Source organism: Poecilia latipinna, unplaced genomic scaffold (assembly GCF_001443285.1).
Source record: "Poecilia latipinna isolate Pla-1442-1.1 unplaced genomic scaffold, P_latipinna-1.0 Scaffold1676, whole genome shotgun sequence".
Classification (NCBI taxonomy): domain Eukaryota; kingdom Metazoa; phylum Chordata; class Actinopteri; order Cyprinodontiformes; family Poeciliidae; genus Poecilia; species Poecilia latipinna.
In genome coordinates, this window is record NW_015114292.1 from 120498 (window position 1) to 142721 (window position 22224).

At 37.4% G+C, this 22224-nt stretch overlaps 3 protein-coding genes across 5 annotated transcripts; 2 read left to right on the top strand and 1 right to left on the bottom strand.

Moving 5' to 3' along the window:
* The first annotated feature begins 6441 nt into the window (after nt 1-6441).
* Nucleotides 6442-11769, top strand: LOC106964459 (dickkopf-related protein 3-like). Of its 2 annotated transcripts, XM_015060000.1 has the most exons (5): nt 6442-8745; nt 9952-10001; nt 10108-10282; nt 10810-11011; nt 11421-11769. In XM_015060000.1, the coding sequence occupies exons 1-5, from the start codon at nt 8628-8630 to the stop codon at nt 11479-11481; spliced, it is 606 nt and encodes a 201-aa protein (XP_014915486.1). In that variant the 5' UTR covers nt 6442-8627; the 3' UTR covers nt 11482-11769. The 2 variants fall into 2 exon arrangements, with proteins under 2 accessions (XP_014915486.1, XP_014915487.1); XM_015060001.1 differs by lacking the exon at nt 6442-8745 and having other exon boundaries at nt 8967-10001.
* A 1810-nt stretch (nt 11770-13579) lies between these two features.
* tectb (tectorin beta) lies at nt 13580-16624 on the top strand. 2 transcript variants are annotated; one of them, XM_015059995.1, is made up of 11 exons: nt 13580-13687; nt 13775-13850; nt 14264-14454; nt 14534-14685; nt 14764-14866; nt 15023-15126; nt 15244-15327; nt 15418-15580; nt 15901-15979; nt 16083-16115; nt 16358-16624. In XM_015059995.1, exons 2-11 carry the CDS (start codon nt 13784-13786, stop codon nt 16429-16431), a joined length of 1050 nt encoding a protein of 349 aa, XP_014915481.1. In that variant the 5' UTR covers nt 13580-13687; nt 13775-13783; the 3' UTR covers nt 16432-16624. The 2 variants fall into 2 exon arrangements, with proteins under 2 accessions (XP_014915481.1, XP_014915482.1); XM_015059996.1 differs by having other exon boundaries at nt 14794-14866.
* Nucleotides 16625-17577: 953 nt separating this feature from the next.
* Nucleotides 17578-21445, bottom strand: LOC106964455 (guanylate cyclase 2G-like). Its single transcript, XM_015059997.1, has 5 exons — nt 21230-21445; nt 20337-20435; nt 18952-19043; nt 18759-18866; nt 17578-17660 (listed from the first exon to the last, which is right to left on the bottom strand). The coding sequence occupies exons 1-5, from the start codon at nt 21378-21380 to the stop codon at nt 17580-17582; spliced, it is 531 nt and encodes a 176-aa protein (XP_014915483.1). The 5' UTR covers nt 21381-21445; the 3' UTR covers nt 17578-17579.
* Between the last annotated feature and the right edge of the window lie 779 nt (nt 21446-22224).

Sequence of the window (22224 nt, forward strand, 5' to 3'; positions counted from 1 at the left end):
GAACAAGTGCAACCAGTGTACAGAGTGTGGTCTCCTTAATGTCAAGGTAATGGGTTTTTACTGCGACTATTAAATATTTCTCAGTATGCTTGAGGTTGTTTGCCCTCTATGTTCCCTGGAGCTCAGTCAGGACATTATACCAGAGTTCTAAAGAATAGTTAAAGGAAAGTTGATGAAAAGTTAAAGCAAGTTAAATTTTTATTTACCGAGTTTAAAAATGGTGACTGGGATAAACCGTGGGATGTTTGTTCAGCTGTGCTGATCACGATCGAACACGTGCGCACACACAGCATTTACTGATTGTCTAAAATACCCTGGGTATGTCGTTTCCCTGCATGATATTCATTTTCCGTTCTAACACAAACATAGGAGATTTTACTGGCTCAGAAACCAGATAAATTTATTCCAGATGAATACTTAGTCTATTCCCTTTACTGTAAAAAAAAAAAAAAAAAAAGTACATTAAAAAGAGATTTGCTAAATTTATCCATCAACAGTCTTGCCAAAATTTAAAATGCCCTGCTGAGTCAGTAATGATGTGGCAAATCTATAAACGGGTCTCCTTTAACAATTGTACAAAGGGTGAGATGACTTCGCTGTCCTTCACCCCTGAAATGGAGATATCCGACATCTGGCAAAAATCACACAAACAATATAACAAAAGGAAATATAAACAGTTCTGCAACACGTATACAGTGTTGTACTGATGTGTGTGGGCTGCGCAGTCGGTGGTTAGCACTGTTGCTTTGCAGCAAAGGTTCTGGGTTTGAATCCCTGCCTGAGATCTTGGCATGTTTTCCCTCCACATGTGTGGGTTCTCTCCAGGTACTCTGGCTTTTTCCCACACTCGGAGCATTTAGTCCGTTTTTTTTAACTGCATTTTGGCATGACTGTGTGTGCATGGTGTTTCTGTATTACCCTTTAGTGGTCTGGCAACCAGTCCAGGATGCAGCCCAGTGACCACTGGAGAGAGAAGTCTGTCCTCCTGCAGCCCTGCACAAATATGCAGGTATAAATGATTGATGGATTTTAGAACATCTGTTGTTAAAACACTTGTTTTAATAAAGTTATATGCAGCATTAAATAAGGCATTTTTGTGATTGCAAGTTTGAGAACCAAATGCAATTCAGGTTTTTAGACCAGGTTAACCACCACTGCTGTCAGGTGGAGTGGTTGGTGGTGGTGAGATAGAACGTGGGGACCCAGATGAAGATAAGGATGAATTTAATGAAGAAAACAGCTCGAACAATCAAGAGGCAGGCAGGATGGCAGCAAATTAGCACATAGCTAGTACCAGTAGCAACTAAAGACTGTACAGAGAGCAAGCAACCTCAGGACTTAACTGTACAACTGAGGGGAAACTAACTGAAGCGACCTCCGACGAGGACGGCCGTTTGACAAGGTATGACAAGGATCCAGCAGGTGGATTTAAATGCACAGGGAGGGTAATCAAGGAATGAGACACACCTGGGAAGCAATCAACGGGGAAGACCAGAGACCCACAGGAAAGAAACTGAACACAGAAAACCCTAAAAATAAATACACAGAAACATGGATCATGACAACTGGCAACAAAGATTTTTATTTTTATTTTTCTTGACCTGATGGATTTTTGTTTCTGACTGATTAACAGTTGTGTGGAAAAGTGTTGGGCTCTTTACTAATTTCCGTTTTTTTTTGTTTTTTTTGCGTATTTGTCTCACTTAAGTGTTTCAGAACATCAAATCTATTTAAATATTAGTCTATGATAACTCAAGTAAACACAGAATGCAGGTATTAAATGAATATGTTTTTATTAAGGAAGGGAAAACAAATCCAAACCTACAATATGTGAAAAAGTAATCGTCCCCTAAACCTAATAACTGGTCGAGCCACTCGTAGCATCAACAATTGCAAGCATTTATAATAATTTGCAATGAATTTTTGGCAGCTGTAAAAAAAAAAAAAAAAACATTTGGGGGGTTTTCAAGCTTGAACGACCTTTTTAAGGTCATGCTCCAGCATCTCAATAAGACTATGGTCAGGACTTTGACAGGGCCACTCCAAAGTCTTCATTTTGTTCTTCTTCAGTCAGTCAGAGGTAGATTGCTTGTGAGTTTTGGATGATTTACTTATTTTTTTCACACAGGTGCAATGTAGGTTTGAATTTTTTTCTCAGAATACTTGTCTTGTTTTTTTTTTTACTAATATTTAAATTGGTTTGATGTTCTAAATCACCAAAGTGCGACTCACGAACATTCAAAGCATAGGAAAGGGGCAAACAGTTTTTCAAATCCATTAAAGACAAGTTCATCTAGATTCAACATTTGTTTCTTAACAGGCCGAATTTGTCTTTAAACTTGAGCCTTCCGCTTGCTCACACCCTACTGTTTTTTTTTTGTTTTTTTTTTCACAAAAATAATGTTGAAATGTTTTCTCTGTTTTGATACGACTCAGTGGCAACTTTGCTCAAAACATTTCAATGTGGTTCCAGTTAATTGCGTCGAGATAAAATGTTCGTGAAAGGTTCTGTCTGTTCCGTAAACTTTGCACTGTGCTTTGATTTTAATGACAAAATATGCAGGAAAGGTTCTGACTGTTCCACAAACTTTGACCCTTGCTTTGAATTTAATTGCCATTACTTCGGCTGTGTTTGCACACAGTTTCCAAGATGCAGGGCATATCAGAGCCATGTGTAACTGACAAGAGTGCAGCAGCAACAACAAAAAAAAGGATTTATTCCTGGAACTCATCGCAAGATTAAAGAGAAACATCTGACTTTCAAAGTTGGAATTGGTTAATCTAGTGGATTTTTTTTTTTTTTACATGAAATTTAAGACATAAATTAAATGCACAATTGTGTCCAACAGTAGTTAATAATCTTGGTCCTGACAACATGTCAATCAGAACAGTGAAACGTTGCTGGATGTGAGACACTGTAAAACACCGTTTTAAAAAAAAAAGTCAACAAGGGTGTATTTTTATTTAAATGCAGTTGCCTTGTTTAAAACCTTGGTTTATTCTCAATTTAGGTGGTTTTGTTGCATGCCTTATTGGGTGCATGCAAATGTACGTGTTTTTGTTGCAAGAATCAATTTAAATATATTTTTTTTTCATTTATTATTCAGGGATCTCCAGCTTAATAATTATAATTATAACCCCTAATCAAACTTAACCTCTTAATTGACCTAATGCTGCAAGGTATTATCTACTGCACATGTGTCAAACTCAAAGCCCGTGGGCCAAATCCGGCCCGCCATGGCTTTCTATGTGGCCTTCTAGATTCTAAACACCAAGTGTGCTTAAATATTATGTTGTCAGTCAAATCGGTGCAGTTTTTATCTGTTCACTGTCAAATTATATCAATCAGTCCCTCCAGTTTCTCGAAAATTATTGTGGAAATTCACACAAAATCAACAAATTCCTGTACTTTCCTTCACTAATAATTGGGAGTTTATTGCAGATTTTTCTCAAAAATTGTCAAAAACTGTCTTAATTGTCCTAAACAGCTGCCTCAGCCTTAACTGATATCATAAATAAGCTGAAATATTGCAAATATTTCCAAATTAGTACCACAAACACAAAAAAGTAAAACACAAAAGGTAACACAAAATCCTGGAGGGACTGAAATACGTTCAATAATATTTAATTTTGAGAATTTATTGGTATCTTAAGAGTTTGTGAACAGGTTTTATCAACATATTCTGGCACATCCGGCCCTTTAAGAGCTTGATTTGGCCCAAAACAAAAATGAGTTTGACACCCCTGATCTACTGGAATCATATATACTGCTCAAAAAAATAAAGGGAACGTTTCACTTTAATTTTGTGTGTGGCTCCAAATCCAGGCCTCCATTGGTTAATAAATTTGATTGCCATTGATGATTTTTGTGTGATTTTGTTGTCAGCACATTCAACTTTGTACAGAACAAAGTATTCAATGAGAATATTTCATTCATTCAGATCTAGGATGTGTTATTTGAGTGTTCCCTTTATTTTTTTGAGCAGTGTATTTTCATTCCCCTGTAGAGGACAATGAGCATAATGTAGAAAATCACTGTAATTGGGGATATTATGTAAAATTTACTTTTGACCTTCATTTCATGTTATGATATTCTCTCATCAAAAATATACGTGCAGTGTTGCTTTGATTCTTTCATGCATGCTTCATAAGTCTACTATGGCAGCCATTCAGGGGGAGCACAAGTGCTTGCCCATACAATGCGCTGAGTATTTATCCAAAGCTCTGCCTTGTTATCTGCCGTGCATGCGTAGACGAAACCCTGCAGCTGTATTTTTTCAGCATGTGTGCATTCACACCGGCAGAGTACTTCACACCTACCGTATGCAGGGGGTTGTTCCTGAAACGTTTCACTCCGAAACCTGCTTTTAAACATTCCGATGCGAGACACTCCGGTCCCTGGAGACTTGGAAAGCTTTCTGGACATGTGGCTCGCAGTAAAAATGTAGTGGTTTTAATGAAGAGTGGCTCCATGTAAACAGGGCCTATAAACGGGACCGCAAAGACCGAGATGGGCAGTTCTACAAGCTGTTGAATGACAAGAAGGTGTTGTTGGGGTCCCCCTCCCACCCCCCCATTATTATAAACCCTGACAGATTTATTTAAACACATCTTGCTAAATCGACTTAGTACATTTTAAGCAAAGTGTGTTTGGGAAACAAATGTTTACATCATGGAAAACTGGCCCTAATGTGTGTTTATGCCAACGATCTGTTTGTTCAATCCAAATTTGGAAATGAACCCTTGCAGAATTGGTTTGAAGTGTAAGTTTATCTGGGGAAAATATAACTTATGCTTGAAAGACTGTGTGGTTTGCACTTACTTGGATTGAGATGGTGGCACCGTTCAAAGGAGGGCGAGAGCTCAGAGAATTCCACTTGAATGTTGAGGGGAGAAAACAACAAATTTGCCGTCACTGCGTGGAATCTGGCACTGGGATTTTATGGTGATTAGAAAAATCTGATCATTTAGTTGACTGAACATTAATGTTGGGATTCCCTGGTTACTATGGGTTTTATGATGCTTAGGAAAGAATCCCCCCCTCCCAACTAATTCTAAACTCATGCTGTTTTTGAAGTCAGCAGAGCTTGGAGGGAATTTCTTGGGAAACAGTTACAGTGATAGATTTGATGACTCATTCCCAGGGACCCTTGTCTCCAGTTCAGCTTATGGTTTCTTCTTTGTTCGACCCGTCAAGAAACAGATCTGTTTCTCATTATTGATGAACTCAAACTTTTGAGTGTTCTTTATTTATTTATTTATTTTTTCCATTTTGAGACAGGTTAGGAAAGCTGATTTAAGAAAAATTCATTTTAAACAGCTGACACCAAAATAATATGGAACCCTCACTTATTTTAAGGGTAGTTATGTGTATCTTGTGTGTTTTTGCTGAGCAAACAATTTGTCTAATTTTGGAGTGTTTTGCAGCTCTTTAATGTAGCATCGTGTTGAGCTCTTCCTGGAGCTAAAATTGCTGCACAAGCAAACTATAAAGACAAACTGTTTTATGAGGGTAATAAGTGCCAAAATACTGAGGACATTTTCAAGGGTAGCAAGTATCTTCTTTCTCCGTGTTTTATTCTGAATCTATGAGGGAGTTGCTCTTTTTTTTGAGTTCACAAAGATTAAACATGAACAATGTCTGCTGAAGTAAAGCTCCATCTTCTGCTTCAGCTACTGCTGCTGGCGGGTCCAAGAAGCTTCTGTCTGGGGGAATATTCTAAAGCACGACGTGGCAAAATGACTAAATCCCGGCATATACTTCATAGCAACAGAGAAATGTGTTCTCTTTTCCAGGGTAACAAGAAATTTGCGTCATTTCTTGCTTGCCCTGGTTTGGGAGCTCTTGTAGCTTTGATTCACGTTCTGGGCAGAACATTTTTCTTGTGTGGAGTCCGAGAAACATTAAGTGGGTGTGCTGCAGTGTGAGAAACCCGTAAAGATTTCATTTTGGTGCTTGGTTAGAGTGAAATTACCTTGCCGTCAAGAAGAACTTTGTTGTTGTCCTTACAGCCTTGAGCAAAAGAACTAATTTATCTGTTCTTGTGGACTATGCATAGGCTTTAAAAGCCTTTGAGTCAACTCTTTGTCGCAATACTTAGCCTAAATGACCACTCTGTCCGAGTATACCACATTACTAGGAGAGATGGTGTTTTTTTTTTTGTTTGTTTTTTCTTCTAGTAACATTGTAGTAACAGCAACAGACCCATTGCAGTGTGATGTCACAAATGCCATCTGCTTTCTTTGGTTTCCCACTGGTTGGCTAAAGAAACGCACTACAAACGGGAAACAAGGAATATGTGGGAAGTGAAAATCATTAAAAAAAAGGAAAAATGAAAAAAAGAAAATCTGAGAACTGAATATAAAAATGCCATGTGGAGATGAATGTTCACAGAAGCTTATTCAGAGGAAATGTGTCATTTCCCCCCCGCCCCTTCCTGAAGACATAAAAACATAATAACTAGGGTGGTATAATGTTGTGCAGTCGGATCCCTTTGAGCTCCTTTTCACAAACATACAAGTTGCAGCTAACGTGTTTGTCCCGAGCGAAAACCGTTGCAAAGTCCAGTGTTTTGTCTGGTGTTAGTCTTCCTTTTTGGAGTTTTGCTACTTATAAAATGCAGTTTATGTTAAGAAAGTTGGAGTGGACAAAACATTTGTGAGGTATTTTGCAAATGCCAGACAATTCATTGGTGCAAGGCGAAACTGGTTCTTGTTGCGGACTAAGAGTAAAGTGGGATGACACTGGGAGTCAATTCTTCCCCAGTGTCATAGCATCTTAATGGTAATTGTAAGTTGTTGAGAGCTGTCCACAGGGGGGCAAAGGTCCATTACAATGAAGAGATGTCAGCTTAGCCATTGTTTCTTTTAGTCCTAAATGCGACTCTGACAGCGATGTTGATTCTGACAGTTTTTACATTCATTACAAGCGTCATTAGCAGAGTCATTAACCCTGAGAGGAAATATTGACCACTGACTGGAGACCCTTATCCGTTCTTAGAATCTAGTAATAAAGCTTGTAAATAGTGACTACAAATGTAAGTTTGTAAGAACATAAGTGTGGATAATGTTAATTACATTGTGGTTCTTATCCAGCAAAACATTGGGCTTATACTCCTGCTTTCTTTACAATTTAAGTAAATGCAACAATGTACTTTAGATAAGTGTGTTATCTTGCCCCCACACAGATTTGCATACAGCAATCGTCGATGTTGTACACATAATAAAAGAAAGGGCAGCCAGCTGAGGCATTAGTGTAAGAACCAAAGACGAGATACTAAATGTTTCTGTCTGATACGTCCTGTCTGACACTCAGACCATGTAAATTCAAAACTACAATGGATGAAAACATTGAATACTAATTATTTAGTTAGAGAATTAGTTAAATTATAACCAGCCTTGTCCCTACGGCTCACACTTGATCGAAATACACAAAAACTGCAATAAACGAGTTCCACATGGGCACTGAAATCCCCAAATAAATAAAAAATAAGTGTGAAAATAAATCAAAGTCAAAAGTTGTTTGCAGTGCAATAACATAAGACATATGTAGAATAGCATCACGTGTGTAATCTTGAAGCTGATGGTCTACAGCAGCAAGAAGACCACACCGGTCGCGACTCTTGTCTAGTGAGAACAGGAAAGCAAGTCTAAAATTCACACAGTGTCAAACATTTAGCGGTGACAAATATGGAAAACTGCTGCCTGGTAATGCAAGTTTCAATTTCAGCCGCACCATTCAGATGGTCAGGAATGGTCAGAATTTGCAGTAAACACCATAAAAGCATATTCTAATGGCTACTTACAGAAAAAATATTCACCATCTCACTCAGGTGAGCACTTTTGACATGTAGTGGAATGTGAAATTTGTATTATGGATGTAAATCAGATAGATCTGTGACGCTGTCATTTCAGTGTGGAGAAAAGTCTCAGACCAATGTTTCTTTCTCCCTGCTGAATCTATATGAAAGACGATACAAATGCAGTTTTTTTTTTTTTTTTAGCAAACATATATGTACTTTCACACGTATGCTGGAAACGAACCACTGACAGCAGAGTGAACTTGCCATCAGTGGTATAAGAAGTAAAATGTGTAACATCCTATCTCGTCCAACATAGAATATTACATACAAAGCTCTCAACAAATCTTGACACTGCAACAGAAATATAGAGAGCAAGCATTTTTCTTTGCCTGATTGTGCTTGGAAGATTATTTATTATGTATGATGGATGTGGTTATACTGTCTCCACGGCCAATTCAATAAGCAGGTCTTAATATTTCTGTAACTGGTCCAAAATGGGCTCGATGAAATAAAAATATTGCCCACTGTTGCTCTGACTGATAGTCAGGGTTTTAGGAATATAAAAGCTTTTGGTAATTTATTTATTTATTTTTCATTTTCATATCCTTTTCATAAAACGTTAACCCCATGCAGAGTAAAGGATTATGTTGGCTGAACAAATCCTGCGGCCATTGTTTGCAGCTCTGGATTTACAAGCTGCTGTCGATGCTAGGCCCAGAATCAATTGTAAATATTACGTAAAGTTATGAAATCACAGTTTGATGTTAAGCCAGGGGCCCCGTGTGTTAAAACGGCACAGGAATGGAAGGGATTCTCTAAAAAGAAATGTATAAAATGCTTGGAACTTCCATTTTGTTTGCCCCGATTTTAAAGGGCTGTCCTTTCAGATGCCAAATGGGACAAAGTCCAAAGGAAGCCTGCTCTGCTGCAGCAGAATTTACATGTGAAATGAAAACGGTAACATTCAATTTACATTGTCACACACCAGTGCAGCTGTTAGAAATGGGTTCACCTAAGTCCATATTTAAGACCTAAGTTCATATTTATCAAGATCTCCAAACAGGCACAATATTCAACGCCAGAAAGTATTTGAAGTTACTGTTGCTGAACTTAACTGTTAATGTTTTAGAAAATTGGGGGAGAAATTTAAAAAAATATATAAATTTGGATGATATTTTGAAACACAAAATCATCTACTAAAAAAAGCTACTTTCTGCAAAGTGTGATTGGAGAAAAGTTTTCACTTTTCTTTTGCAGCGATCGTTACTCATATTGACGCTGAGTGTTTCTTGAAAGATCTCAGTTGGTGTCTCTTGGCTCTACTCTTCTTGGAGGAAAAATGTGTAGGAATAAATATTGGGTTTTCATTAGCATTCACAGCTTTCCTGCCTGTGAGAACGAATGGCTGATGGTAATTACTCTTAATGAGATCACGGGGTTGTCTGCTGGGTGTGTTTCTCCAAATTGCTCCCAGCAAGGGGTCTGAAGCAGGATAGGGTTGGTGGGGGGGGAGGGAGGGGGAGGGAAGGTAGGGGCCCAGAGCTGTTTGCTTAGCGTTTCGGGGCCAGGACCTTTAGTGGCAGCACTTGTCACTCAGTGAGCAGTGAAACATGTCATGCATTTGTCTTCTTTTGTCCTCCTTGTTTGTTTGTCTAGCTGAGATAACCACACAGAGGTGCTGCTTGTCTTGGCAGCATTGTCAAAAACTCTTGTCAATGCCCCGTCTCCCCTCATTTGCCGCTTTGCTACTTGTCATTTGGCCAGTACTTTCAGCCTGCAGGGGGTAGCTCAGGCAATAAGTTAATCTATTAAAAACTAATTGTCTCCTCCTACCCTGTTGCTTGGACAAACAGTGTAGCGAGGGGGAAGTTGAGCTTTGTTGGCCTATAAAGGTCGTACGGGTAGAGGAGCTGGCAAGTGTCACTGCGTGGATCTCCTCAGCCGTTTCTGAGGAAAACAAAAAACAAAAAAACTGGGGCCTTCTTGAAGTTTCTCTTTTCCTAATTCTGAGGCAGCCTGTGTAGGTTATCTTTTTGCATCTTTGGGATGTTGGGGGAAATGAATCTGGTTCTCCTGTTGGTGTGTTTTTCCGGTGCCGACGCTCGTATTTGGGCCTGGATGCTCAACATGCCTCACGGCCCTCCCAAAGACGGAGCTAAAGTTCTTCGAGAGAACTCTCCTGTGGCCAAAGAACTCACAGTAAGAATTTCTAACTTTTGTTTTAAGGCATTATCCTGTAAAAGTACTCAGTTACACATCTTCAACAGGAATTTTTTAAAAAAAGTTTATTTTATTTTGTCTGCAGACTGTGTGCGACAGCGACAGAGCTTGTGGACGCGGTTTCTCGTGTGATCGTCACTTTGGTCTCTGTGTGCCTTTACGTGGAGAGGGTCAGTACTGTCGGAGGGACACTCAGTGTGTCCGTGGACTCCTCTGCATGTTTGGGAAGTGTCACCGCAGCATTCCCAATGGACAAGAGGGTAAGGATATGAACATAAAATCAAATCTTAAAACCTTTTCAAGGTCCTTACGCAGACTGGAAAGTATGGGGTTTGATTTCCGTATTTTCAAGGTCTGGATAAGTAGATTTGTTTCTTCTTTCTTCCTTTTTCTTTCCTTCTTTATGTCCTTCCATTATTCTTTTTCTTTGTGTTCTTTCCTTCATTGTGTCCTTCTTCTTTCATTCTTTACATCCTCCTTTCCTTCCTTGCAACATTCTCTCCTCCTTTTCTTTCTTCCTTCTATATTTTCCACATTCCCCTCTATCTTTGTCTTTCCCTCTGTATGTCCTTCTTTCTTCTCATCTTTATGTGCTCCCTTCTTTGCAAGGGAGCACATATTTAAAGCAGTAGAAATGTCTATGTATTTTCATAGTAAACTTTTGGTATTTAAAATTTTGAAAAGAACATAAAATCCTATAAACCCTGCAAAATTTAATCTCAAGACATTTTTTGGGGAAAAAAAGCGTAGTTAACCTGCTGTCTAATTCCTTCATTTTCTGAATCAGGCTCCAGGTGTAAAGCTGACAGAGACTGTGGGCCTTCGATGTGTTGCGCTCGACATCATGGCGAGACGGTGTGCAAAAAGCGCCTGGCTCGCAAAGAGAGTTGCTATGTTCCCGATGGCGGCCTGGCGTTCAGCATCAACCAGATCTGCCCGTGCAAGGAAGGTCTGCTGTGTCGGGAAGACGGCAGACAGAACCGCAGAGAGTGAGTACTCCCATTTAAACTGAAGTGGTTCCCTCAACAGACAACGGATCATGTGAGAAGCCATAAAATAATAATAATAATAATAATGTTCCCAAAGCTTAAGGTTTTATTTGTCCATTTTTAAAAGTCAACCAAAACATTAGCAGAAATATTTGATAAGTTTCCATTTGATACAATTACACAAAATATATGATTAAAATGACAAAAATATATATATATTTTTTTCAGTTGGATAATTTTAGAAGCAGCGCCTCTAGTTGACATACTTTGCAGTTTATTAAGAAATAGTTATTTTTGTAAAAAGTACTGACTTTACTCTTCTTACAATGTTCTTTAGATTTTATTTAATTTATTTTGGAGGAAAAGTATTGGGCAATCAAAACATAACTTATTGTTCCTTGTCTTTCAGGAGGGACTTTACCTATCAACCAGAACGGACGAGATGGACCTGCCAAGGGTCCAAACCTTAACATAAGGCCTCCAGATTAAATCTATTTATTATGTAAATATGATGTGTACAGAATAAATGTTTGTATTTCCATGTGCTGTTTTGAAAGATGCCATTAGATTAATGTAGTGAATATCTAGAAAAGCACTACTCTGCTCTGTGTAGCTGGGTTGAACTAGGCTTCAGTCTCATAAAACATCTTCTTTGTGTATTTAGTGATGTTTTCATTGGGAAAAAAAAAAAAAAGTGTGGTATGTATTTGTAATCAGACCCCGATTAAATATTTTGTGGAAAAACTTTTCGTGACAGATACACCTATGTTATTTGGGTACGTCTCTACCAGCTCACTGTTCTCTGTAAGAGAAGCCGTGAACAGTTACTTTGTCTCCTTTCTGAGCACATTTCTTGAAGCACGTTTTTGGATCCCATGGTTCACTTGCATAACACAGAGGAGGAATCCAGCAACTCTCAATTGTTAGCATCGACAGGTGCTTGAAACACTAGCTGTCTCATTACACTCTCCTAGATCCGTATCTTCTTCGGTCAAACCTTTACCATTCCCCCAGTCGCTCCATTTAGATGCTAATTGTCTGCAGCTCGACTCTTTCAGATGAAAGGTTACTGAGTGCAGTTTTTCTGTGAACAACCTTAGTGTCTAGTCTCGTTTCTTCTCATTCTTCAGAGTTTACAAAAAAATAAATAAATAAATAAAAATGGTAAGGTGGGTTTTGATATTGAGCCACTAAAATGCATTAAAGCTTACAAGTGAAAGTCTGGTGCAAATAGCAGGTATTTAATTTCTTAACAAATATAATTGAGAAACAATGCAACAAATCCATTCTAAGACACAAGCCAATATTACAAATTATTAGCAGGAATGACTAAGAAGAAAGCTGCAAGACGGCTAGTATGTAGCTTAAAAACAAGCCAATAAGGAAGCACATTTCACACGCACAAAAAGCCAGGTTAAACAAAAGTGATATCTAATAGCACAAGACTGTGAGGAACCCGATATTTGTCAGTGCTACAAAACCAGAGGCCTATCACCTGAACTTTAGAACACTACGGTCTGTGTGCGCCTCATCGTATCTGAGCTACCATCACATTTTAGAGTATCTTTACATGTCTGTTTGATCCACTGTGGGATTAATAAGTGACTACACTATTCAATTTGCAACTTTAAGGGTTCTCATGTGATGGAGGCCAAAATGATCCAGATGTAGAACCCTCTCTCTGCATGTTTCTCTTTTTTAACAATCTCATAAAGAGGTGCTGGTGAAACTGAAATAGGCTGTTAAGTGTTTAAGTGTGTAGTAAAAAAAAACAAACAAAAAAACAAAAAACAAAACAAGATCACTGTGTATTTAGAATAGAATGGCATCGCCCTGAATTCCAGCACTAATTCTGTTTGGACACATGCAGGTCATGAAAGCAGATTTATTTGACTATTTTTCTAGTTTGTTCCATGTTTCATCAAAAATAAATGGTAGTTTAAAGCACATGCAAAGTGCTGATTCCACTTCATTTGTAACAACGAAGTAAAAACAGAATAAATTTAGGGGGCAAAAACGTTTTCGGTTCTATGTAGTATACAGATAAGACAGTTGTGCCGTATGTAATGACCTATTAAACACCAAAAATTTGAAGTTTGCACGTAAAGTTGTGTTAAAAAAATGATAAAAAAAAATAATTTCTTATGAAACCTTATAAGGTTTATTTTCAACATTACATTACATTACATTAGGAAAGCTACAGATGTTGAAATGACTTTTATTCAGTTTATAAAAGTTTATCTTTTTTGTAGTGTGAATATTGATGTAAGTTTTTTACAGAATGTTTGACTTCCCTTAAAAAATGTCACGCTTTGAGACTTTTTCATCCCATCCTTTATTGTCATCCTTTAATTCAAAACCTTTCAGTGTCCATTGTATGAACCTTGGCCGTTTCTTTTCACCAATCTGCAGAATAGGTAACACTAATGGTCATTTAAGAGTCTTCAGTCTAAGGAGCACAGAGGGCTTTTGTGAAAAGCTTCACAATGGACCTCTTAAACCAGTCATGCCAGTGGGAAAATTGGAGACAGGAGAATGATTGAAAGCCATTTACCCTCATCTACCACACTATAAAATGCCTCCTTGAGTTGCCTCAGAGCTAGTTTACAGACAACCTGCAAAGGAGATATGGTGATCCCCTGACATTCAGCAGGCTAAAGGTGTTAGCTTCATAAGGTGAGACACAATTTCTCTTTTACAGATTTGATCTTATCCCAAAATATATATATTTTTTAAAAATAAATTCTCAATTTTACTTTGCAGCATCTCACCATGGCTTCATTTGTTGCACTGCTACTGAGTTTACCCGTTGCACTGACATGCGCGCCACAAAAAGCAGGTAAAAACCAGATTTGTGAAAAGGCTAATATACACTTTCACTTTCTTCTGAGACTCGTCCAGAACTGCTGCAAATTCCTAAAATTGAAAATGATCCTGATATTTATTTATTTATTTATTTATTTTGCATGTTATGTCATTTCAATCCAAAATATGAAATAATTCAGGCTTGATTTTAAAAGTGAGAATATTTTGTTTTGTCCTTCTTTTGTAGCTTAGTGTTGAAGTTAGACTAAAGTAAATTAAATAAATAAAACTCTTGTAAAGATACTGAGAAAAAAAGCCATGTTTTTTTTTTTTCTTTTTTAAAGTTATGTTTTGATAGATGCACTTTTTAAGTGGAAAATTAGGTCATTACAAAAGTTGTTACCAAATGCCTGGACACATTTTAAGTCTGTTTGATTTGTTTTCCAGACTATGTTGTAGTCTCCTGTTTTCCTAACGCCATCATCGCCAATGTGCCAGAGTGTCCTTATGGCTGGGAGATAGACCAGCTGTCCCTGGGTGGAGTGTGTTACACTGGAATACACAGCCCAGGGTACTACCGCTTCATCATACCAGACCTAACACCAAGAAACCATTCGTACTGCGGCACACAATCCGAGGTAAGGCGCCTGCATAAGAAGAGAAGCAATGCTGACGATACTCTCATTCCGCGCTTTTCCCGGTGTTCTTTTAATTCAGTATATGCCAGGCAAAGATGCCAAGTACATCTTCTACAACTCCATCGTCTCCAACGACACTTCGCTGACGGTCAGAAACCAGCCGGTCAACTACACCTTCAGCTGCGTATACCGAGCAGCCTACCTGGTAAATAACGCAGTCTTCAGTCAGAGGTAAGCACCAGCTCAAGGCACCATGCAACCAAGAATACTCTCTGAAGCATATGTGCATGCTGACACAACAACTTGTAGTGGTTTTACTAAACCCTCTGCTTTTTCTAGAGTTGCTACAGTTTATGTCAACAATGGGAGTTTAGGGACTTTTAGATCACAGTTGTCTATGAACGTGTTCACGGTGAGTCACTCCAGTTTCTCTCCTTGTCAACGCCTCTGTAATTCAATGAAAACATTTCTTTCTGGAAACGCTCTTTTTGTGGGCATGAGTTTTTATTTTATTTTCTTTGAAATGACTGCATGATGAAAAGGACACCAAAAATCCTGTATTTCGTAGAACTCTAAGTTCCTGTATGCTAAGGACGCTCCCTATGTGATTGACACCTCTGAGATTGGCTCTGAAGTTTTTATCGGTATTGAAGCAAAAGGTCTAAGTAATAGGTACACAAGCATTTTCTTTAACGATTAAACTTGAAATAAGATATATATTTATATATATATATATAGAACTATATCCACAATGCCAAATGCTGAATCCAACTGTATTTAAACCATCAGATTCAAAGTTGTTATCAACAACTGCTGGGCGACTCCAACTCCTTACTCAACAGACAGAAAGAGGTGGAGTCTTATCATCAACAGGTGCCCAAACATTTATTGTCTCTTGATAAGGATCCATTCCTTGAAGATATTTGTTTGTGCAACAACTTCCACATTTTTGTTTTCTACCAGCTGTCCTGCTGACTACACAGTGACCATTTTCGATAATGCCAAGGACAGCCGCTCCACGTTTAAGTTCAACTCCTTCCGCTTCCAGCGACTGGAGAAGGTGTCCACCGTGTGGCTTCACTGCGAGGTCCACATCTGTGATGCAGAGAGGCTGGTCTGTCAGCCTGTGAGTACATTGCAAATATGTAATCACAAACATGAAAGAACTTTAATAATCTTCCCCCTTTTGTAGTCGGAATACAAACATGTCCTTAATCGACACGTTTATTTGCATGGCACATTTCGGCAACAAGGCCGATCAAAGTGATTCACATCATAAAAGCACAAAATTCAACGATTGAAATATTGCATTTTTCCAAGTTAGTGTTTGATTTATTATGGTACAAAAGAAACTCTAAAACAGGTGTGTTTTTTAGGCACCATGTAGATTAAGTGGAACTCATTGTGAACATTGTCTAAAGTTAATATTGTTGCTTTTCTCTGAAGAGTCCGTGCTCTAAGAGGTCGCTGTCGTCAGAAGTAGAACCGAGTGGAGGGATCCTCACCACTGAGTTTCAGATTAAAGGTACTGTAAATCTTTTTATCCGATATTTCAGTAACTTATGTTTATATGAAAGAATAACCCAACTGAAATAAAAAAACACACTATTGTATTTATTTCTTAACAGCCAGCGAGTCTTCTAATAAAGGGCACACAACAGGTAAACACGGGGAGTAACAATATCTGGCTGAAATGTGTTTGGACACATTTCAGCCAAAGTTTCTTTTTTTTTAGAAAGAAACTTTGAATTTCAACAAAGATTAATTGATGTATTTTATTTTTTTTTGTTCTGCATTTTCTTTAAATATTGTATTATAAAACTGGATTTAAAGGGGAAGAAATGTACTGGTAAACATGTTGTGAAAACTGTTCTCAGTTTTTTTTTTTCCTGTGTCTCTTCAGGCACCTCTCTTCTCATCCCACTTATGGTCACGGCAAACATTTTCTTCGATTTAGTAAATGCGTTGAAAATGTAAAACAATAAATATCTGTTGAGTATACAAACCACCAGCACATGTTCAATCACAAAGCGAAGTGTCACCCCAAGTCTCAGGGAGCGTATGAATACATTCCCCAGTTAAAGGACTGATCTGCATTTAGTATATCTAGAAAGGCTTAAAAAAAACTTAAGTGTACTTTTATTTCCAATAAAGATCACTGAAAATGTTCTGTTTTTTTTTTTTTTTAAGGCAAAAAAACTTTATTGTTGGTATTTCCTTGTTTCAGGTAAATAATTACAGTTGAGGCACAACACTACAACCAAATCAAGAACATAAATGAGGTAGATAAACAGAAGTGCTGATGCATTAGAGAAAAACAAAATAAACATAATTCATTTTAGTCATAAAAAGTTTAATCTAGAGGAGATAAATGTTTTGTTACGCATGTATTTCACAATATCATATCTTTCTGAGGTATGTTTTCATGCTTTTCTATTTCTGCAACATGAACCCAAACTGTCAAAACTTCACAAATGTTCAGGTCAGGACAGAACTTTCTGTCACTGATGAGATGATCGCTTCATTTTCTGTACTTTTAGTTGAGAATAAAGAGAGGCTCTCTCTTTGTCACAGTGCGCATTCATTTTAAGAGTTGATTTTTGCTGTCGACTCAAAAGTATCTGCATGTTTCTTATAGAATTATGAGAATCGATATCATATGAGTTGAAGTTAGGCATGTACCCATATGACAATTTGAGTCTGTATCGTTATCTGGTTGCTGCTACGGCCAATTTACAATAGTTACCGATATAATTTACATTTCACTAGCCTGTCGAAACTACGATAAATGATAAATGATGATAAAAAATACCACATGGCTAACCCCCTCCCAAAACTGAAACAGCAACAAGATAAGAATACTTTTACTTATCAGACCAATATGAAAAAAAAAGACTTACAACAGCACCTATAGCAACGTTGTTTGTGATACATTGTGTTTCCCTTGTAAAAAAAAAAAAAAAAAAACGAAAAAGTTAATATCTGTCGACAAGAGCCTCAACTCTCTCTACTGTTGAAGAAGTCATCAACTATAACCTCATTCTTGCAACAAGCACATGAAATAAAACCACTTCGTCAAACTGTGTGTGAGACAGAGAACACCATCCTGCTTCTTCTTACAACACCTAGACATGCACTGTGGTCATCGATGATTTGGGTTGGATTAACTGGGACTTTGCAACTGCAGATCTCATCACTTCTTGTTTCTTTGGAAGGGAGAAAAAAACCCCAAAAAGATAAAACAGCAAAGCATTCAGGAGACTATGCATACTGGGCAGATGTTGCCATGCAAAAAGTTTTATTCCATTTCAACTTTTTTTTTTTTTTACAGTATTTCGGACTACCACCACAAATTTCAGTGTTTATTGAAATACACTGAAATTTGTGGCTGTACTCTGACATGCTCTAGAATCTTGTGAGATGAACCGAACACATGCAATGAGTATTTGTAAAGCACTTTTTGATTTAACTCTGGGTTAGATTTCTCCACAACCTTATCTCCGACCTGTCTGCGGTGTTCCTTGGTCTTTGTGATGCTGATTATATATTGCTTTCTAATAGACTTCACAGGACAGCTGGATTTACACTAGGATTACATTACCCACATGTGGACTCTATTTCCTAAAACACTAGCTTCTCAAAGGTATCAAACTAAAGTGGGTTGAATACAAACGCACAAAACCCCTTGCAGATTTTTATTTATAAAAACTTAAACCGTGCATCCTTTTTTATTCCACTTAACAGTTATGTGACACTTGGTGTTTGTTTATCACATAAAATCCCAGAAAATACATTGATACAGTTTCTGGTTGCGATACGGTAACACGTGGAAGAGGTCAAGAGTGTGAAAACTTGTGCGTGTAACCATAGACAGACTTTATTAAGGAGACATTTTGAAATAAATGAGAAAAATAATTCTAAATCTTTTTTTTTTAACTGAACAATTTCCAAAGACGATTCCTTCATTCTGAATGTGGAATAGAAAATTGTGACTAAAATGTTTTACAGAGAATAGAATAGAAATAAATTGCAAAATCATTATCAAGTCTCTGTATTATTCAAAAATACATTTAGAAACATTATAATATTGTTATAATGTTCTGATGCTGCATTTGAAAGCAAGTGCAGCAAGTGGTGGACCCTACAGCATAAGAAGTGGATGATTAAAAAGTGCTGAAAACCCTGAATGTATTGAAACACTATTTTTAACAATTTAAGTTGAATTTGTGTTGTAAATTGAATCATTTAAAAAGAAAAATAATATGAGGGACTGTTTAATACTCAACATTTTTCTTTCAACCTACCTCCATTTGCACCTTGAGACCGTCACCCTGTAGTGAGCTGAGCGAATTCAGAGTAGGATTGAATCCAGCTTTGTTCAGCAGCCAATAGGTCTTCTGGACTCCCTTACCCTGGCAGAAAATTGTATTCTGTTCATAAAGCAAGCAGTGCACACCTTAAAAAAATACAAAACACACAAAAATGTTGGCAAGTCACCTTCATTTCGATGTCCCCTCTTTCTTTCAACTCAAAAGATCCAGCTTGAACAAGAATATCAGCTGTGGACTGAGATATGTGAATCCTTAGTGCTGTATGCAATAAAAAGAATGCCTTGGGTTACTAAAACCACCACTCAATGAAATAGTAACAGGGATACATCTGAATGTCATCAAATTAGAATTTATAGAATAAATATCTGTAATATCAAACCAATAACTTTGTCTAGTGTCATCTGTTCCTTTGAGTTTTATTACTGTCTTGTAACAGAGATGTAAATGTTAGCTTATCAACAGTGTATTCAGCATCCATGTGATTGGAAGATTACAGAGCAAGCAAATGGAAAGATGTCAAGCTCTCAGACAAATAGAGTAAATTAATTTCTGAGGATTTAAGCTGAGAAGCCTGTGGAAGATATAGTCAAGTTTACTATGTGGACACTTCAGATGTTACTTTTCATACATTCTTAAAATCCAGAAAATCTGGTGTCAAGCATTTGTGCTCTAACAAAATCAGAGGATCTGTCAAAAAAAAAAAAACTAACAAAAATGTCATCAATCATTTGAGCTCTCTTTGTTCTGCCTTTTCCATCTGTAAGACCGTTATTTTAGGTATGATAAAGGATAAAAAGGAAAAAAAGGTGACCTTGTGTTTCTGACCACCAGGGGTTGCTGCAACCTTTAGATGCCCTTAATATTTTAAAATTTACAACGTTATGTTTGCACTAAATAAAACACAAACCACTGGCAGCATTTCAGTTTGAACTGGGTAATGTAAAATTAGGATCCTGGTTGACATTGGATGACTTCTCTTTAAACTTTTATTAATATCTTTTAAATGATAGCGCTACAAACAAACAAACAGGATCTTGGGTTTTGATATCAAGCTTCAAGTTGGAGTGAGTGTCAACAGCCTTTTTTTAATTGAGAAATCTAGAAAGTTTGACTCTATTCATACTTTGTTGTAGTGGAATGTATGAATTATTAATTCATAACACAGGAAAATGAATTAATTATTCAATACATTTGAGTTATACAGTAAGTCTACGCCTTAATATCAATGCAATGTCAGTCCTAAAATAATCCGTGCGGTTAAAGCATTTTATCTGTTGGTTTAAGAGTTTTACTAGTGTTTTTTGCCACCTTAAGAGAAACACTTTCCTTTCTTTTAAAGAACCATCTTGTAAGTGAAATTTACATAGACAGTATGTTAGCAGATGTACCAAATTGCAGCTAACTCAAATTCTTCCATTTTCGTCAGGTTTGATTTCACTCCCTCTCCGAGACCACTAGAGAATCTCCATTCCAAAATGTATTACAATAATGTTCAGTTCCCTCATCTGTGGAAAAGAAATGTGTGTAACTTTTGCAGAAGACTTAACTTACGTAAGCCGTTGCTCTCCATGCGTGAGGCTGTGTTTACTGTATCACCAAAGAGGCAGTAGCGAGGCATAGTGGTTCCCACCACTCCAGCAACCACTGGACCTACATGAACCAGACAAGTACAGTTGGACGGTTCAAGAAATGTTTGGGTGGAAATTACTCATGTTATTTCACACCAGTTCTAAACCTTAGTCAAACATTTGCAACAATGAACTCAAACCAGTCGTGTTTTTGTGTTGGGATTCTTCCTAAATATTGACAAATGTCAAACAGTTGCAACAGTTGCAGCACTAATGCAGACAAACACAATAGATGTTTTGCAAAAAGTCTCATTTTCTTTTTGTGAGTTTTTACAAATAAAGATCAGAACATAAGGGTTGCTTATGTATCTCACTCATTTGTTCTGATACCCCTAATTAAGAGCAACCAGTTTCCTTCAGAAGTCATTTAATAAGTAAACACCGTCCACCTGTTTTTAATTTAATCCCACTGTGAGTCAAAATGTTTAGTGAAGGCCTCTGAGATTTGTTAGAGATCATTAGTTGTGGGGAAGTTCAAAGCAGGGTTATAAAACACGCAAAGCTTTTTGTTATCACAGAGACCGTTGTTCCATACAATGTCCTGAAAAGAGTATAGCACAACTTCTGACCTACCAACCAAACTCACTAATCGGGCAAGCAGAGTATTAATCGGGCTCAATGTAAATGCAAAACACACATTTATTTATATTTGCAACTATGTGTTATTTTCACATTTATTTATATTTGCAACTATGTGTTATTTTCACATAAAACATGTTGCAGTTTGTGAAAATATTTGACAAGTGACAAAAAATAAAAAATGGAAAAAAGGCAAAAAGGCAAAATGGAGGTGTTTCTGTTGATGCAGTCTGTTACCAGAGTGTATGCCAATGCGAATTGCAAGGATCTCATCTGGCTTGTGAGGGATTCTGAAGACCTGAATGGCGCCCAGGAAGTGCAGAGCCATCATGGATATCTCCAAAGCATGCTTGGTGCCATTGCTGATAGGAAGGCCACTTGCTACCATGTAAGCATCGCCGATGGTTTCCACCTGATAAAATAGCACAGGTGATCGGTGTTGCAACAAAGATTTCGAAACACATGCTTATCGAAGCTAAATGTTTGTTCCAAATGTACTTCTTCGTCTTGATATTTATTGGCAGTTGGAAAACAACTGACTACCAACCGGTAAGGAGTGTGGACCACATGACATAAATAAATAAATGAATACATTTGATCCTGTTATGCAAAATACACTGTTTAAAGAAAAAAAAATATAACCTTACATAGCCAAATTACTATGATTCTTAACTAACTTGTTTGTCTGAATATGGTAATTCCTGCAATGCAAAATAACATGTCCAATTGTCTCACCTTTCCCACACTCACATTCCCCTGTCTGATGTTTCCCTGTTAAAAATAATGTGCTGTTCAGTCTAGTGTGCCCAATTCTGAGTCATGAAATAATTGTCTCTTCTCTCCTGTTCCTTTCTGCTCTTCTCATTTCTCCAATTTTCCTCTGGATTTTATAAACCACTCATAACAGTTGCCAACTCTGTCATTTTTTTGTTTTGTTTTGTTTTGTTTTATTAAACCCTTGACTTCTGTTATACTAAACCTAACATTAATATCAACCAATACCCAATCAATTTTATTACTGGAAATTAAATCCTGTTTTGTAGTTTTACAGGACATATTATGTCATCAAACAGGCTGTAGCATGAACTTAAGCTAAGTGAATGCGACCAGCAAAAAGTTACTAGTTTCACAGTCAAGCTGTTGGAGACCAACAACCATAGACATAATATAAGAGTAGACCCCGCATTGGCCGCTCCGGCGCAGGAAATACGGCGGCCATCTTGGAGCGGTAT

Excerpts from the sequence above, each read along its gene's own strand:
- LOC106964459 (XM_015060000.1), top strand. The coding sequence starts at position 8,628 with ATGTATAAAATGCTTGGAACTTCCATTTTGTTTGCCCCGATTTTAAAG. Across the intron at positions 10,002-10,107 it reads CTGTGGCCAAAGAACTCACA|ACTGTGTGCGACAGCGACAG; the intron begins GTAAGAATTTCT and ends TTTTGTCTGCAG. Across the intron at positions 11,012-11,420 it reads GGCAGACAGAACCGCAGAGA|GAGGGACTTTACCTATCAAC; the intron begins GTGAGTACTCCC and ends CTTGTCTTTCAG.
- tectb (XM_015059995.1), top strand. The coding sequence starts at position 13,784 with ATGGCTTCATTTGTTGCACTGCTACTGAGTTTACCCGTTGCACTGACA. Across the intron at positions 14,686-14,763 it reads AACGCAGTCTTCAGTCAGAG|TGGTTTTACTAAACCCTCTG; the intron begins GTAAGCACCAGC and ends AACAACTTGTAG. Across the intron at positions 15,581-15,900 it reads AGAGGCTGGTCTGTCAGCCT|AGTCCGTGCTCTAAGAGGTC; the intron begins GTGAGTACATTG and ends TTTTCTCTGAAG.
- LOC106964455 (XM_015059997.1), bottom strand. The coding sequence starts at position 21,380 with ATGGTAGCAAGTGGCCTTCCTATCAGCAATGGCACCAAGCATGCTTTG. Across the intron at positions 19,044-20,336 it reads CATGGAGAGCAACGGCTTAC|CACTAAGGATTCACATATCT; the intron begins GTAAGTTAAGTC and ends TATTGCATACAG. Across the intron at positions 17,661-18,758 it reads GTCTCAAGGTGCAAATGGAG|AAACAAGAAGTGATGAGATC; the intron begins GTAGGTTGAAAG and ends TCCCTTCCAAAG.